Raw genomic sequence first — 12,280 nt, forward strand, 5'->3', positions numbered from 1 at the left:
ACAGTGCTGAATTCATTGTTCGTCTTTGCAGGTTTTCGTCTATTACATTTTCTAAACCAACACTCTTTCTAATGAGCCAGGATGAAAACTCACATGCTCACACAGCCGGAACAAGTTGGCCAATGCTAAAAACGGACTTTTCCCCTCAGATTTTTGTCAAAAAACAAAACTGGCAACACATGCAATGGTTTAAATGGTTTATTAAATATTGCATAATACCGAACACAGCAGTGTATAGTATCTTTATTTTAATATTGTCAATGTAACAGCACTGCAAATTGAAGCAAACAAACCAAACCTGTTGCAGGCTGTGCGTCCGTTTTTCATGAGTGTTAATCATGTCGAAGCGTTATGTCACACTTTTAGGTTCTTGTACAGTAACAGACAAGTTCTTAGTAAATGTTCTCCCGTCACAGAGACTCGAACAAACGGGGAAAATCAGGGTTACACAAAATACGTCATGGATACATTTCAGTGATACTGAAAAAAAAGAAAATGAGGCACAATTTTTCAAACATAAGGCAACATGATCCTCACAAATGGCAGCGTAATGTTTAATCTTTCTGTGCTCAGTAACGCTCCACTCTGTGCTTTGCCAATAAAACAAAACAAAAAAATCCTTCAGGCAAAATAAACCACTGCAAGTGACAGAGAGTTCAATCTGACGCTCCTATTGCTCGCAGTCTATTTTTTATTTTACATATTTACAATCCTTCATTTGCCGAACTGTTCAATAACGTTTCACACGTTTTTTTGTTTTTTTTACATGTTTACACTGCCTGCAACACATTCATATATTCATACATTCATACATCCCGTGACGTTTTACGGACAAAAATCACAGAAACAATCTATTGCCAATTGTTTTGTCACTAAACGAGTGATTATTTGCCCATCGTGCAGTGTGTCTGAGAAGGAGCAAACCTCTCTACGTCGCAACAGGATTCATTTCGAAAGGCGACAGCTCAGCAGACTCCTGACTAATCAACACTTTCATGAAGAGCTGGAGTTACAGAGGCGGAGGTAAAATAAAAAACAAAACACGCTTTTGTGATAAAATGAAATGCCTGGACATTAAAAACAGTGTGATAAAAAGGCAAACCCACACTGCAGTGTAATATATTCCGTGTGATATCTCGCTGGGAAAACATTCTTTTGCTGATGTTGGCAAAGTAGCGGTTGTGATCTGCACAGGAAGAAAAACCCAATCTCACAGGAAACACTGATTGTACTGACCTGGCTTAAATGAATGTACTTCATCAATTAATAAAGTTCAGATATGACCTACGTGGTGGCCACATGCACAACTGTAGCTAACACATCATGGTGCAAAAAACAAAGACACTGTCGACATACGCTTCTAGATCTAATAAGTCTTATCTGTCTTATGTTTCTATACTTCAGCTTATCTTTCAGATTTTGTGTGTTCATAAACAGCTACACTGTAGGCCCTTTAATTTGAGTTTTTGGATAAGAAGGTGATGACAGCGCTTCTCTGAGTTCCACTGCTCACTACCATCAATCTTCCCAACATAAAGTACGATTAGATAAAAATACTTCTTTAGCAATTGCGCAACGAACTACCCCCGTCTGCTGCTCCGAGCAGGTCATAACAAGCACTAAGGGTTTTTTTTGGACACACTACCCGAAAGCTCTGCACGGCGCAGACACTGATGATGTGAGGGCGCTCGTGTGTTTGTGTGTGTAGGATCTATTCTGACACGTTACCGGATCTGATGGCGCTGGAGATGTGGGCGCTCCGTATTTGCAGGAAGACGGCTCTGATGCTTTGGTAGCGGAGATCAAAGCAATCTTCCATCGGCTATCGGCCATTAAAGGCTCAAAAAAAGCGGCGTTCACCGCGTCATTACTTCTGTTTTCTTTAAGTTAAAAGTGCAATTATTAGGGTGTTGGCTGGCTGATAGTGTTTCATGCTCCAGTGTGATTTGTCAGTCTCTCAATGATCTTATAGTGCATGCTGTATTAATGCTGACCTTACAACTGTAGTCATTATGAATGAAAATGTGCAGCCGTACGTATACAGTTCTCTGTACGCATTTACATATACAATCATGTCAGTAAGGGCACAGTTAAAATCTCAATACGCTCTAAAAAAAAATCACTGATTATTTACTAAGACACCTTGTTGGCTTTGACTTAAAACTTGAAAGAGTTTTAGGTCATCAGTGCTATTACACTGTTAGGAGCGATCTTCCTAAATGACCAAACAGGAAGTTAAGTGCTACCACGCCTGTCCTGTGGTTGCTCTGAAGCTAGGCGTCTACCATCGGCTACCTTAAAGGCATCAATAATCAGCAAACACAGTTTTAAAATATACAAAATATAGGATGTGCATATACACAGTTTTTGTTTCACTTTTATGACACATGCAATAAAATCTGCGTGTCCTGTAATATGTGTTTGCAGTGGAAACTGAGAAAAAGAGAAGCCAGCAGCACACATCAACATTTTAGAGTTTCTACTCATGCACACGGCTGTTAATAACTTCTCTGTAGCAACCTTTGGATAGAGAATGAAGACAATACTGTATTCAATGTAACACACTTGGGCTACAATGAGTTGTGAATGCTGTGAGGCAAATACTGACTTTTCTGATGATTCAGAAAATGTGGAGGAAAATAGTTTAATATTTTAAAAAGGGTCATTTTACATAAGGCTTTAAGTATTTAGAGTACCAAGGGCACTGACTTTAAGCTGTTTTTTTAAGGGAACTGTCTGGTTAACAGGGTCATAGAGTGATCTGATCATATTACAGGTTTTCTTTAAGTAGCTAAATCGAATCAATTTCATTCACGATACCTGATTTACATCATACTTTGCCAGCGGTGTTAAACACCTCTGGCCCTGAAAGATCAAAACACATTCTGACGCCTCCCCAGGTTCAGTTCAGGTAATAAGATCCACTCCTTTTATCCATACACTGCTCTGCTGCCTGCCTCTAGACTGAGGTGCTACGCAATCTCTTGCATACTGTAAAATTACACACACACAATAAAAGCTATTACGTGTACGTCGAAAAGCTAATTTGCAGGAGGCTTTCACAGAGAAATTCCACGTATGGAGACCGATGACTTCTGTGGAGACGTGCGTAAAATGTGATGGAGGTGTTTGGGCAGTGAGCTGTCCCCGTCTTCGCCTCGTGCAGTTTGACATACCTGGAGCCGATCTGATCACTTTCCCAGATAAAAATATTCGCCCGGCTAAATGACTATTCTAACCAACAGCCATGCGCGGTAGTTATGACTTCCCAAGCTTGACAGGCAACCGTGTGTTACAGCCAGATTAGATAGCTTTACAGTTTCACCTCCTTCACGTAATTCCCCGGGAAAGTCCCAAACTGTTTTGTCCGCTTTGATGTACCTGTGGAGGAAAAGAAAGATGAACATTGATCAGATTCTTTCTCAGATTTAATGCTTACATGACCTCAGCGTTAGTACCAAAATAACCCTTTTGAGCTTTATTTAAAATTCTGTACAGGACCTGAGCATGCACACTGCACTCAATCCTCTGCTGTCATTCTTTAGAAACTCTATATATGAAGGAGATGACACGCTGAAAGAACCCTGAGCCTGCACATTGCACGCGTGCAGTCCTTTTTTGGCATTTTGCAGAAACCCTATATGGATTAATGTGACACACCGAGTGTGACCGCATCTCTGAGGAATCTAGGCCTGTGACACATACCAACGAACCAGCCGTCATCGCACTTCTCCATGACGCTGACGAGATCTCCCTCCTGCAGCTCCAGCTCGTCGTCGTTTTGCGGCACGTAGCTGTACAAAGCCTGAAATCTGGAGCGGCATGAAGCAGGGAAGACACAAAGTGTGAAATCAGCAAAGGTCTGTCTTTACCTAGAATATTAATAAGAGTCTGAAACGTGAAACAGATCTTACTCACATTCCACAGTTCAGACGGTTCGGCTCCGGGCTGCTGCTGTGTGACTGGGGTTGCTGGGAAATGATGAGAGATTGTTTACTGGGGTGGGGGTGCAGTCTATGAAGAGAGTCATTATGGTGGTGGGACAGGGTGCTGCAGTACCTCACCGAGGTCTCAGCTATATTCAAGATCTCATTACACACTGCCTCCTAGTAGTAGTAGTAGTAGTAGTAGGTGAAGTCGTCAGAAAAGAGAGAGAGACCCGGCCCACCGAGAGTCCCGGAGGAGGCCGAGGTGAAGGTGAGGAGGGGAGGTGAAGAGTTAGAGAAGGGGAGGTAAAGTGCAAGACAGGAAGGTAGGTCCGGTGAGTAGCAAGACAGAAAAGGATGTGATCCGTTAAAAGCCAGGAGAAAAGGTAGAGGGGGTGTTGGCCCAACCCGGGAGAAGAGGCATGAAATGGAAGGTCACCAGTAGAAGCATGTAGACAGGAAACATGAAATATTAGTTCAGTTGTACAGGATATAAGGCAGTAAGTGCACGCAGTATTAAAGGTGGGCTGACAGATTCAGCTTGAAGGAACAAAATAACCTCTTTGCTGCTAAAAGCTCTGTGAGCAGACTGATGTACATTCAATATACAGCTCAAGTCGGTAGCCTGTTAGCTTAGCTTGACAACTTAAAGGCTCAGGCTTATACTTAATGATAAAGCCAAACAGTAATTTAAGAGTAGCTTCACATAATTTTCTTAAAAAAAAAACTCATCTGTGTTTTGATCGGCCATGCTGCATTTTAAATTTTGACATAAAGACTACATATTAGAACAATAACTGTGCTTTAGAGATGCTGGTGGAGAATTTTATCAGCTCTGGATACATTTCATTTCCCCATTTTTTTGGTATTTATGCTAAGCTAGCTATAGCGGCTTCGTCAGCTGCAAAATGATTGATATTTAACTATAACTTCAGCAGGAGAGTAAGTTGAACTTCTGTTATATCATACGTCTAATATGTATGGGAGTTCAAGGTGCTGTGAGTCAAATGGATCTGTTAAGGTGGTATGTTTAGGATGGCACAAGATGAAGTCAGGTAGCAAACTACACATGCTCTTTGTAAACCTTTAACAGAGGTTCAGGAACACTTTCTATCACCTTACCGCAAACGAGTTAACATTGTTGTTATCTTGGATATCAAACAGCATCACAGGGCTTCTGGTGCTTCGTCCATGATGGTCGGCCTCATTTTTTACAAACTGTAACACAAAAAAAGGAATTCAAAATGAAAGCCTTGCACTGCATATCAACGTGCTGCGAATATGATCAAACTCCAGCGTGAGTCAAGTTTCCTGCAGGTGGATATTTCAGCTTCACGGCAGCTTGTCACTGTCCAAACAAAAAAACGTCCAACCAACAGAAGCATCTAACTTGTCAAGCTTGTGCACGGAACAACAACATGCATCTGTACGCTGAAATTTACAGTATAAAAATCAGAACTTATTATTATTGCAGATCAACCCTGGAAATGCAAACACACTTGTCTTACAGCTCTCTGCAGCTAGGAAATCTAAGACTTAATACATAAGCACTCAAACACAGTAAACCATTTGCATATTAGTGGCTCACACACAACACCATGCAGACTTGCATATGTAAGCAAAGTGACCAGTTCAGTTACTGTCTTTAAAACTGAAACCAGCTATTGGCTAAAATCACCTTCAGGTCAGATCTACCAGTTAGTTCTCCACAAAAATGTCTGCGTCAGTACTCAAGAAAATCTACTTTAATGTCTCAAACTGTGGCATAAGCCTGTGTTCCAGAGTGAACTTCAGATGCAACACCACACACCATGCAGAAGATACCTCTGCAGGGCTATTTCGCCTGCTGCCCGGGCCTGCGCGGCCCCTGTCCCCCTCTGCGCCTTCCCCCTCTGTCAATTCCTTCTCCCCCCTCAGCCAGCACTCCAGCACCGGCCCACTGCTGGGGCTCACACTACGTGACACATGTGGGGAGGAAGGAGAGAGCAGGAAGTCCTCCCCTTGAGGCGGGGTAAATGTGAGGGAGGGGGTGGTCGAGTTGGGTCTGGGTGGGTAAGGCGGGGGTAGAGGGGAGGCGGATGGGGAGGCCATGGGGGAGACGCAGTATGGGCTGCCAGTGATGGGAGGCACGGGGCTGGCAGAGAAAGGTGGGGGCAGGTATTCGCCCCAACGGTATGACACAGTGGGCAGTGGTGGCAGCGGAGGAGTGGGAGCCGCAGGGGGACTCCCACCTCCCACAGTCAGGGAGATCCACTCAGAGGAGACAGCATGGACCTCAGGGGACACAGAGCGGCGGGGGGAGCGAGGGAGAGGCAGAGGGGAGGTGGTCAGACGATTACGGTACAGCTTTTTAGGGCATGATGGAGACAGAGAGAGGAAGAGGGGTAAGAGAAAGAAAAAGCAAATGAAAGACAAAATCTCTACACAACACAAATTAAAAGGTGGGCGTCGAGGTGTGTGTAGAAGGAAAATCATTTTTGGATATTAAAAGCACACAGAGGTGGTGGTAAGAGAAATTGCTCAGTGATCAGTGTGTTTGAGTCCCTACCTGTGGTGAAGCATTGGTGCTGCGCTGAGGTGAATGGCTGACAGGTGGATCCGGGTACTCCACCCCGTTTTTGACCCGTGGTCGTTTGTGAACTTCTACATAGGTGACGGGGAAAATGCCTTGACGATTGGTGCCTGAAATTTTGCCCTCATACCAGTTCTCGTCAACTCTGCGAATCAGTGTAATCCTCTCTCCCTGAACACACACAGGCAGATCCACTAATCAGGGTTTTAAAAAAATCCTTGTTTGGATTAAAAGAGAAAGGGAATAAAAACCCGCTAGTTAATAGTTTATAATAACTCTTATTAAGTCACACCTTTCTGAAGGACATTTCCACAACTGTGTCCCCAGTGAAGTTAAAGCGGGCGACAGCTTCTCCATATTCCAGCACCTGCACTGGGGCACTTTTCTTTGGCTGTGCTTTCTCTGTGGGGGGGAGGAGCTGTGCAAGCAGACAAAACACCCAAATGTGACCAACCAAGAATATAAAATAGGGCATAAATTGTGAAAAGAATCGATTCTGAAATGCTTTAAAAAAGATATGAACTATGAGTCACAAATAACACACATTAACAGGCAATATACCTCAACATAGCTTCGAGGGAAAATACCAACTCTTCCATGATGTTCACCTTCATACCAGTTCTGATCAACTTGTCGAATGATGTACACAATGTCTCCCTTCTGAAATGGCAGCTCCCTGAAAATACAAAACCAACACACATTTAGAGATTAACCTCTCATAGTGTAACAAGATTGAGACGCTTTGAGGATCACATGGGTGGAATATACAGCATCACTTCACGGTCAAATGGTAGTTTTCTGTGATTGTTACATTTTTTTGGCACTACTTTATTAAAAGTTGAAAAAATTACTTAATATTACTTAAAAATATTACTTAAAATTACTTAATTAAGGTCCACTAGGCAAATATTTAACTCATTGGTGGTGTTATCCTTGCTGCTGCTTTGAGCTTCAATGCATTTATGGTATTTTCTATAAAAAATATATACATATAAATTCTCATAATTTCCACTTACTTTAGAGTTTCTGCTCTGAAGTCAAAGCGAGCCATGGCGGGCGTTTTCTGTGTAGATATATAAAAACAAAAATAAACGTCTGTGACTGTTACTATTTGGCAGCAGCTACACCAGTGTTATTCTCTGAATCGCACTGAGTGAGTGAAAATTTCCCTGAAGGCTAAATACCTTAAATGCCTCCATCTTTGTTCTTTTTGGCTACTACGCTCTCTGGGCTTTGGCATTTATGTGCGCTAAGAAAAGCTTTTCCTGGAATTTGTTGTTAGCTGTAAATCTGCACTGGCCTCTCTGAACATAAATATTCTAGCAATGGGAAGAATGATATGTTTGCGACTGAAAGGATGACTTGACCTCGGGGGCATGCTCAGTTAGAAGCTATTGTGTGTAATGTGCGAAACAGCATGCATGCCCTGCCACTCTGGACGTATAGCTGGTAAACAGAGTCCACTCTGCAACTTGAATCAAAATGTATATGGGAAATATTCCAGTGATAAACAGGTCAAATGTTGCCTTCTATCATGAATTTTTGACCAGGAGTGGAAAAGCCATCTGTGCCTGCAGAGACCTCCCCCCACAGCCTGACTCACAAAGTGACAAAGCATCTGCCGTCTTTCTTCCTGCTTACACAAGGATAAGACACTGCCGTGCATTGTACCTCTATGCCCGATTTCCTTTTCTCTGTGTTATCTGTGATGTTAAGCAGGTCTCCAAAGCGCTCGTTGGTGATGAACTGGTGGTGTGTGGGGACAATGCTCGTGTGTCGCCTCGATGCTGTGTCAGCCTCTTCCTGTTCCCGCTTCAGCCGCCGCTGCTCCTCCAAGATTTTCTGCCAGGAAACCAGACTGAACTGTTTGCACATTCCAGATATGGGTCTCTACTCTTTTATTCACAGATCCTTTGTTAGGCATAACACTCATGTTTCACAATAATCTTTATCAAAGTATTTGTGTTCAGAGGGTTAATTCATGAATTTTGCACTGAGAGGCATCAGTTATGAAAGTCTGGATTAAAGTTGAAGAAAATTCACCTCTTTGTCCCCATGACGCCTCCTCAAAACTTCATCCTGGCTTTCTCCGTGAGCTGGGGAGGAGTCTGAAACAGAAACCGTGAGGCGATTATCCCGTGAAGCGTTCTCACTGACCACCTCAAGGCCAGCTTTCAAACAAAAGAAGATGGTATTGCAGAAAACTCTCAATTTAAGTGAAAAAAAATCTCAAGACAATACAAAAAATATAACCATGCATGATTTAAATAAACATCTTTTATTTTTGCACCACTAAAACAAACAGCACACGCACGTTAAAAAAAGAAAAATCCTGCATGCACGTAGGAATGAACACAGAATGACCCAATGTGTGTTCATGACAAAGAAAAAAAGAAATGCAGGAAAGAAACAATGTAACCTACTGTGTCATGGTCAAAATAAATAAATGTGACATCATGACTTTACTGATGTTGATCGACCAACCAGCATCCACTATTTTACTAAAGAATCCTTTCAGTATTGCTAACACCGCCGTACCACCATAGATGTTTCATTTTGTGTCCGAGTGAGGGCCACAAGAAACAGCTGTTAATGCTTCAGGCTTTCTATCAGATGCTCAGAGTAGCATCTGTTATATGAGATAAGTTAAAGCAGGAAACATCCTGACAGGCTAAGGAATGAAACATGGTAGATGTGGACAGTCCCAAAAAGCAGAGAGGGTACAAAAATGGACACAATAAGACATCAGTTTGAGAAAGCCTTTGCTCTGTTAAATGCCTAAATATCAGAGTCAATTCCTAGAAATGTCGCTTTTACATAGGATGGGCATTTCAATGCAAGGTAATGCATTCAAAGTTTAACATTACATCGCATAATATAATAAAATACTGCTTGTTTTCGATGTAATGCCTATGCAGACCTACGCAGCATGCAAACAACTCAAATCTGATGTCCAGGGATTATATACGTTACCAAAAGCTTCCTGAACCTCCCCTACAGTCACTGAAGTGTTTTGATGCATTTGTGGGACCATACTCATTGACAGTGAAATGGAAGGGCACCGAACAGCACACTCATAATGAAATGGAGAGTTCCCTGTCACTTTGTAAACACACCACACAGACTGGAGATGGAAGGTGGTGGCATTGCTTTGTGGAGAAAAGGGACACAAGGTGAAGATAGAGTCAAGATAAATGAAAGACCACACAGGGAGGGAGGGTGACAAGTGGTGAAGGGATGGAGATAGCCACCTCTGCGGTGAGCTGCCAGCGGCTGCAGTAGGTTCCCGTTGGCGTCCAAGCCCTGCCCGTTACTCAGGTAGCCAGTGTTGTTTTCCTCTCCGTTACTCAGCCTCTCCAGAACCTCCAGGGAGGACAGACGCTGAGGGATGGAAGGTCTGAGCTCAGGCGAGAGACTGATAGGCCTCTGGGTGCCCGCTGGCACCCTGGTGGCTAACAACATCCTCCGAGTCTGATGGGACTGTGGGTTCTTCCGTAACCTGAAGGGAGCGGGGCCCATGAGGAAGAGGTTTCCAGGTAGTGTGGTCTTCTTCTCTGTGGGTGGCTGCTTCTCCTGCTGGTTCGTGGCCTGCTGCCTCTCATGCCTGAGGATAGTGGTAAAGCGGGTGTAGGAAGCTGGGCAAGAGCCTTTGCATTTGCTGGGTTTGAGGAGGAGTTGATTGTTCAAGTGGTGCAGGAGGTGGTGGTGGTGGTGGTGGTGGAGATGGCTGTGTTGTGGAGGAGATGCTGTAAGCATCACTGAGGGGCTCTTTGATTCACTGATGTTTTGGTGATTTAGTTCTGGGGAAATTTCTCTCAGGATTTGTTCAACTTCTGCTTCTGTGTTACAGGGGGATTCAGTTCTGCTGTCATGTCTGTCCTCAGTGGACGAAGCAGCCTCCTCCACCATCACACTTTCTGGTGACATGTCCTCCTCCCCAGAGCTCTTGGCCTCCTGCTCGTCCAGGTTGCAGACATCAGCCTGCGTGTTGTTGGCCACTAAAAGGGACTCTGCTGACACTGCAGAGGCCATGTAGAGGTGGGCAGGGCTGTGGCTGGGGCTGTGGCTGGAGTGCAGGATGGGCAAGGAGGAGGAGCGGCTGGGAGCCGAGGTGGAGCGCTGGATAATCATTTCAAACTCGTTGACCCGTGAGGATACAGTATCCCGTGGAATGCTACCCCCATCATCTGCCTCTGACCTCTCATCCCCGTTGTCCTTTGGTTTTTCAAAAAGCGAGGTCAGGCTACGGACACTGCCGTGTGGGCTGCAGCCGGTCGAGCTGGGCCGCTGGATGTGATGCATGGTCCTGTACAGGCTGGAAAAATCTGATGCGCTTCTCCTAATTGCAGGGGAAACATTTCTGAGACCATCGCCACACTCACTCCCACAGCTGGACCTAGAATCTGAATGTTGGGCCTCCGCTTCAGCACAGTCTGTGTCACATTGCCCCGTGTAGATATCCTCACAGCTGTGGGCCTTCGGGTGCCTGGCATCTTTAGTCCTGCTGTCCTTACTGTTGCCACAGGGTGGCAGCAGTTTGGGCTTAAACTTAGAGGGCAGGATTTGGGGTATGCAGGCTTTGGCAGCAGATAGAGGCTTCTTACTCTTACATTGGTTACCTATTGCATTACTGGCAAGACTCGATCGACTATTTACAGAGGAGCAGGGTGAAATTATATAGCCATTCCCACCTTTATAATCCACTGGCAAGCATGCAGGACAACAGAATAAACAACATATTAGATTACAATGGTCACAGGTTTACACACATACACACTAAAACAGTCAGGCACAGTTCTAAAATAAAGACCAAGTTCCATCAGAAGTTGATGAGAAGAGGAATCAGACTTGATGCACTGTGCATCAAGTAATATATGACTGTTAAAAAGCTAAAAGCTAAAAAACATGGTGCTGCAGCAGGGGATAAAGTTTTACAAAGATAGAACTAGCAGATTCCCCGTTTATCAGTATCACTGCGAACAGCAACATAATGAGTGAAACAGGAAGTATCAAAAGGGTAATATAACGTGAAATGTTATGTGATGTCGGAGGTTATAAAGGACTCACTAAACAGGGACTACAGTAACTGACATTTTAAAAACAAACAAAGAAGAATGCAAAACCTTTCTGTTATCTATTTGTATTCCAGTAAGCAGTAAAATTATCCTCCATTGCGTTATCCTCCTACACAAATCTCCTCTCCTTTTAGCAATTACACAGACGTCTACAGTGATAAATGGCTGCTGGCACCAGTGCTAATACACCGCTCCTCCTACATGGCTGCAACCCCCCCAAACAAAAAAAACAAAAAACCCCCCCAAAACTATTCTGAGTCGACCTGCACAGTGAAAAATGAAAACCTATGAGAAATACTCATGTCAGTTCCTGGCTATACTAAGCTTGTGACAGCACTACAGATGGCACTGGGAAATGACACAACGCTTTCGCATGCTGCGAGCCACTTCTGTAGCATGAGTGACCAATCTGTCGTGTTCGTATCTGCCAGGAAAAACACACGCACTGAGGAAGTTAACTTGATATACTATCCAAGTCATATGGCAAGTAAAGAGTTACCATTCAGCCCACAAAAAAAAGCCCAGAAGGAGGCTCTGTTCTTTGAAACACAAAGATATTTTTTAAATTTTATTTTAAGAGCGCAAGGCAGAAACACATGATGATGAAGTGTTCCTTGCACTTGGTTATGTCTTCGGGCTTGTCTACACTCTACCTTCTGTGTCTTAAATAGAAAGAGACTCTAATGATCAAGGTGGCGCCTCAGGCG

The 12,280-nt window shown here is 43.8% G+C and overlaps 1 protein-coding gene across 10 annotated transcripts in view; it reads right to left on the reverse strand.

Moving 5' to 3' along the window:
• Window positions 1-184: 184 nt before the first annotated feature.
• Window positions 185-12,280, reverse strand: part of sorbs1 (sorbin and SH3 domain containing 1) — a 42,334-nt gene continuing 30,238 nt past the window's right edge. For 8 of the 10 annotated variants that reach the window (XM_085297474.1, XM_085297475.1, XM_085297480.1 and 5 more), the window contains 12 exons: window positions 9,750-11,201; window positions 8,542-8,606; window positions 8,170-8,340; window positions 7,515-7,561; window positions 7,060-7,174; window positions 6,791-6,916; window positions 6,475-6,669; window positions 5,751-6,272; window positions 5,049-5,144; window positions 3,919-3,971; window positions 3,706-3,812; window positions 185-3,381 (listed from right to left, as the gene is read on the reverse strand). In XM_085297474.1, the coding sequence (XP_085153600.1) occupies window positions 3,314-3,381; window positions 3,706-3,812; window positions 3,919-3,971; window positions 5,049-5,144; window positions 5,751-6,272; window positions 6,475-6,669; window positions 6,791-6,916; window positions 7,060-7,174; window positions 7,515-7,561; window positions 8,170-8,340; window positions 8,542-8,606; window positions 9,750-11,201 (3,017 nt within the window). In that variant the 3' untranslated portion in view covers window positions 185-3,313. The remainder of the gene's footprint in view (window positions 3,382-3,705; window positions 3,813-3,918; window positions 3,972-5,048; window positions 5,145-5,750; window positions 6,273-6,474; window positions 6,670-6,790; window positions 6,917-7,059; window positions 7,175-7,514; window positions 7,562-8,169; window positions 8,341-8,541; window positions 8,607-9,749; window positions 11,202-12,280) is intronic. The other 2 variants (XM_085297481.1, XM_085297482.1) reach the window with 2 other exon arrangements.

The sequence above is a fragment of the Mchenga conophoros genome, linkage group LG13, assembly GCF_057382185.1.
Source record: "Mchenga conophoros isolate Kocher_MC1m ecotype Shallow Benthic linkage group LG13, M_conophoros_male_GT1.1, whole genome shotgun sequence".
NCBI classification, from domain to species: domain Eukaryota; kingdom Metazoa; phylum Chordata; class Actinopteri; order Cichliformes; family Cichlidae; genus Mchenga; species Mchenga conophoros.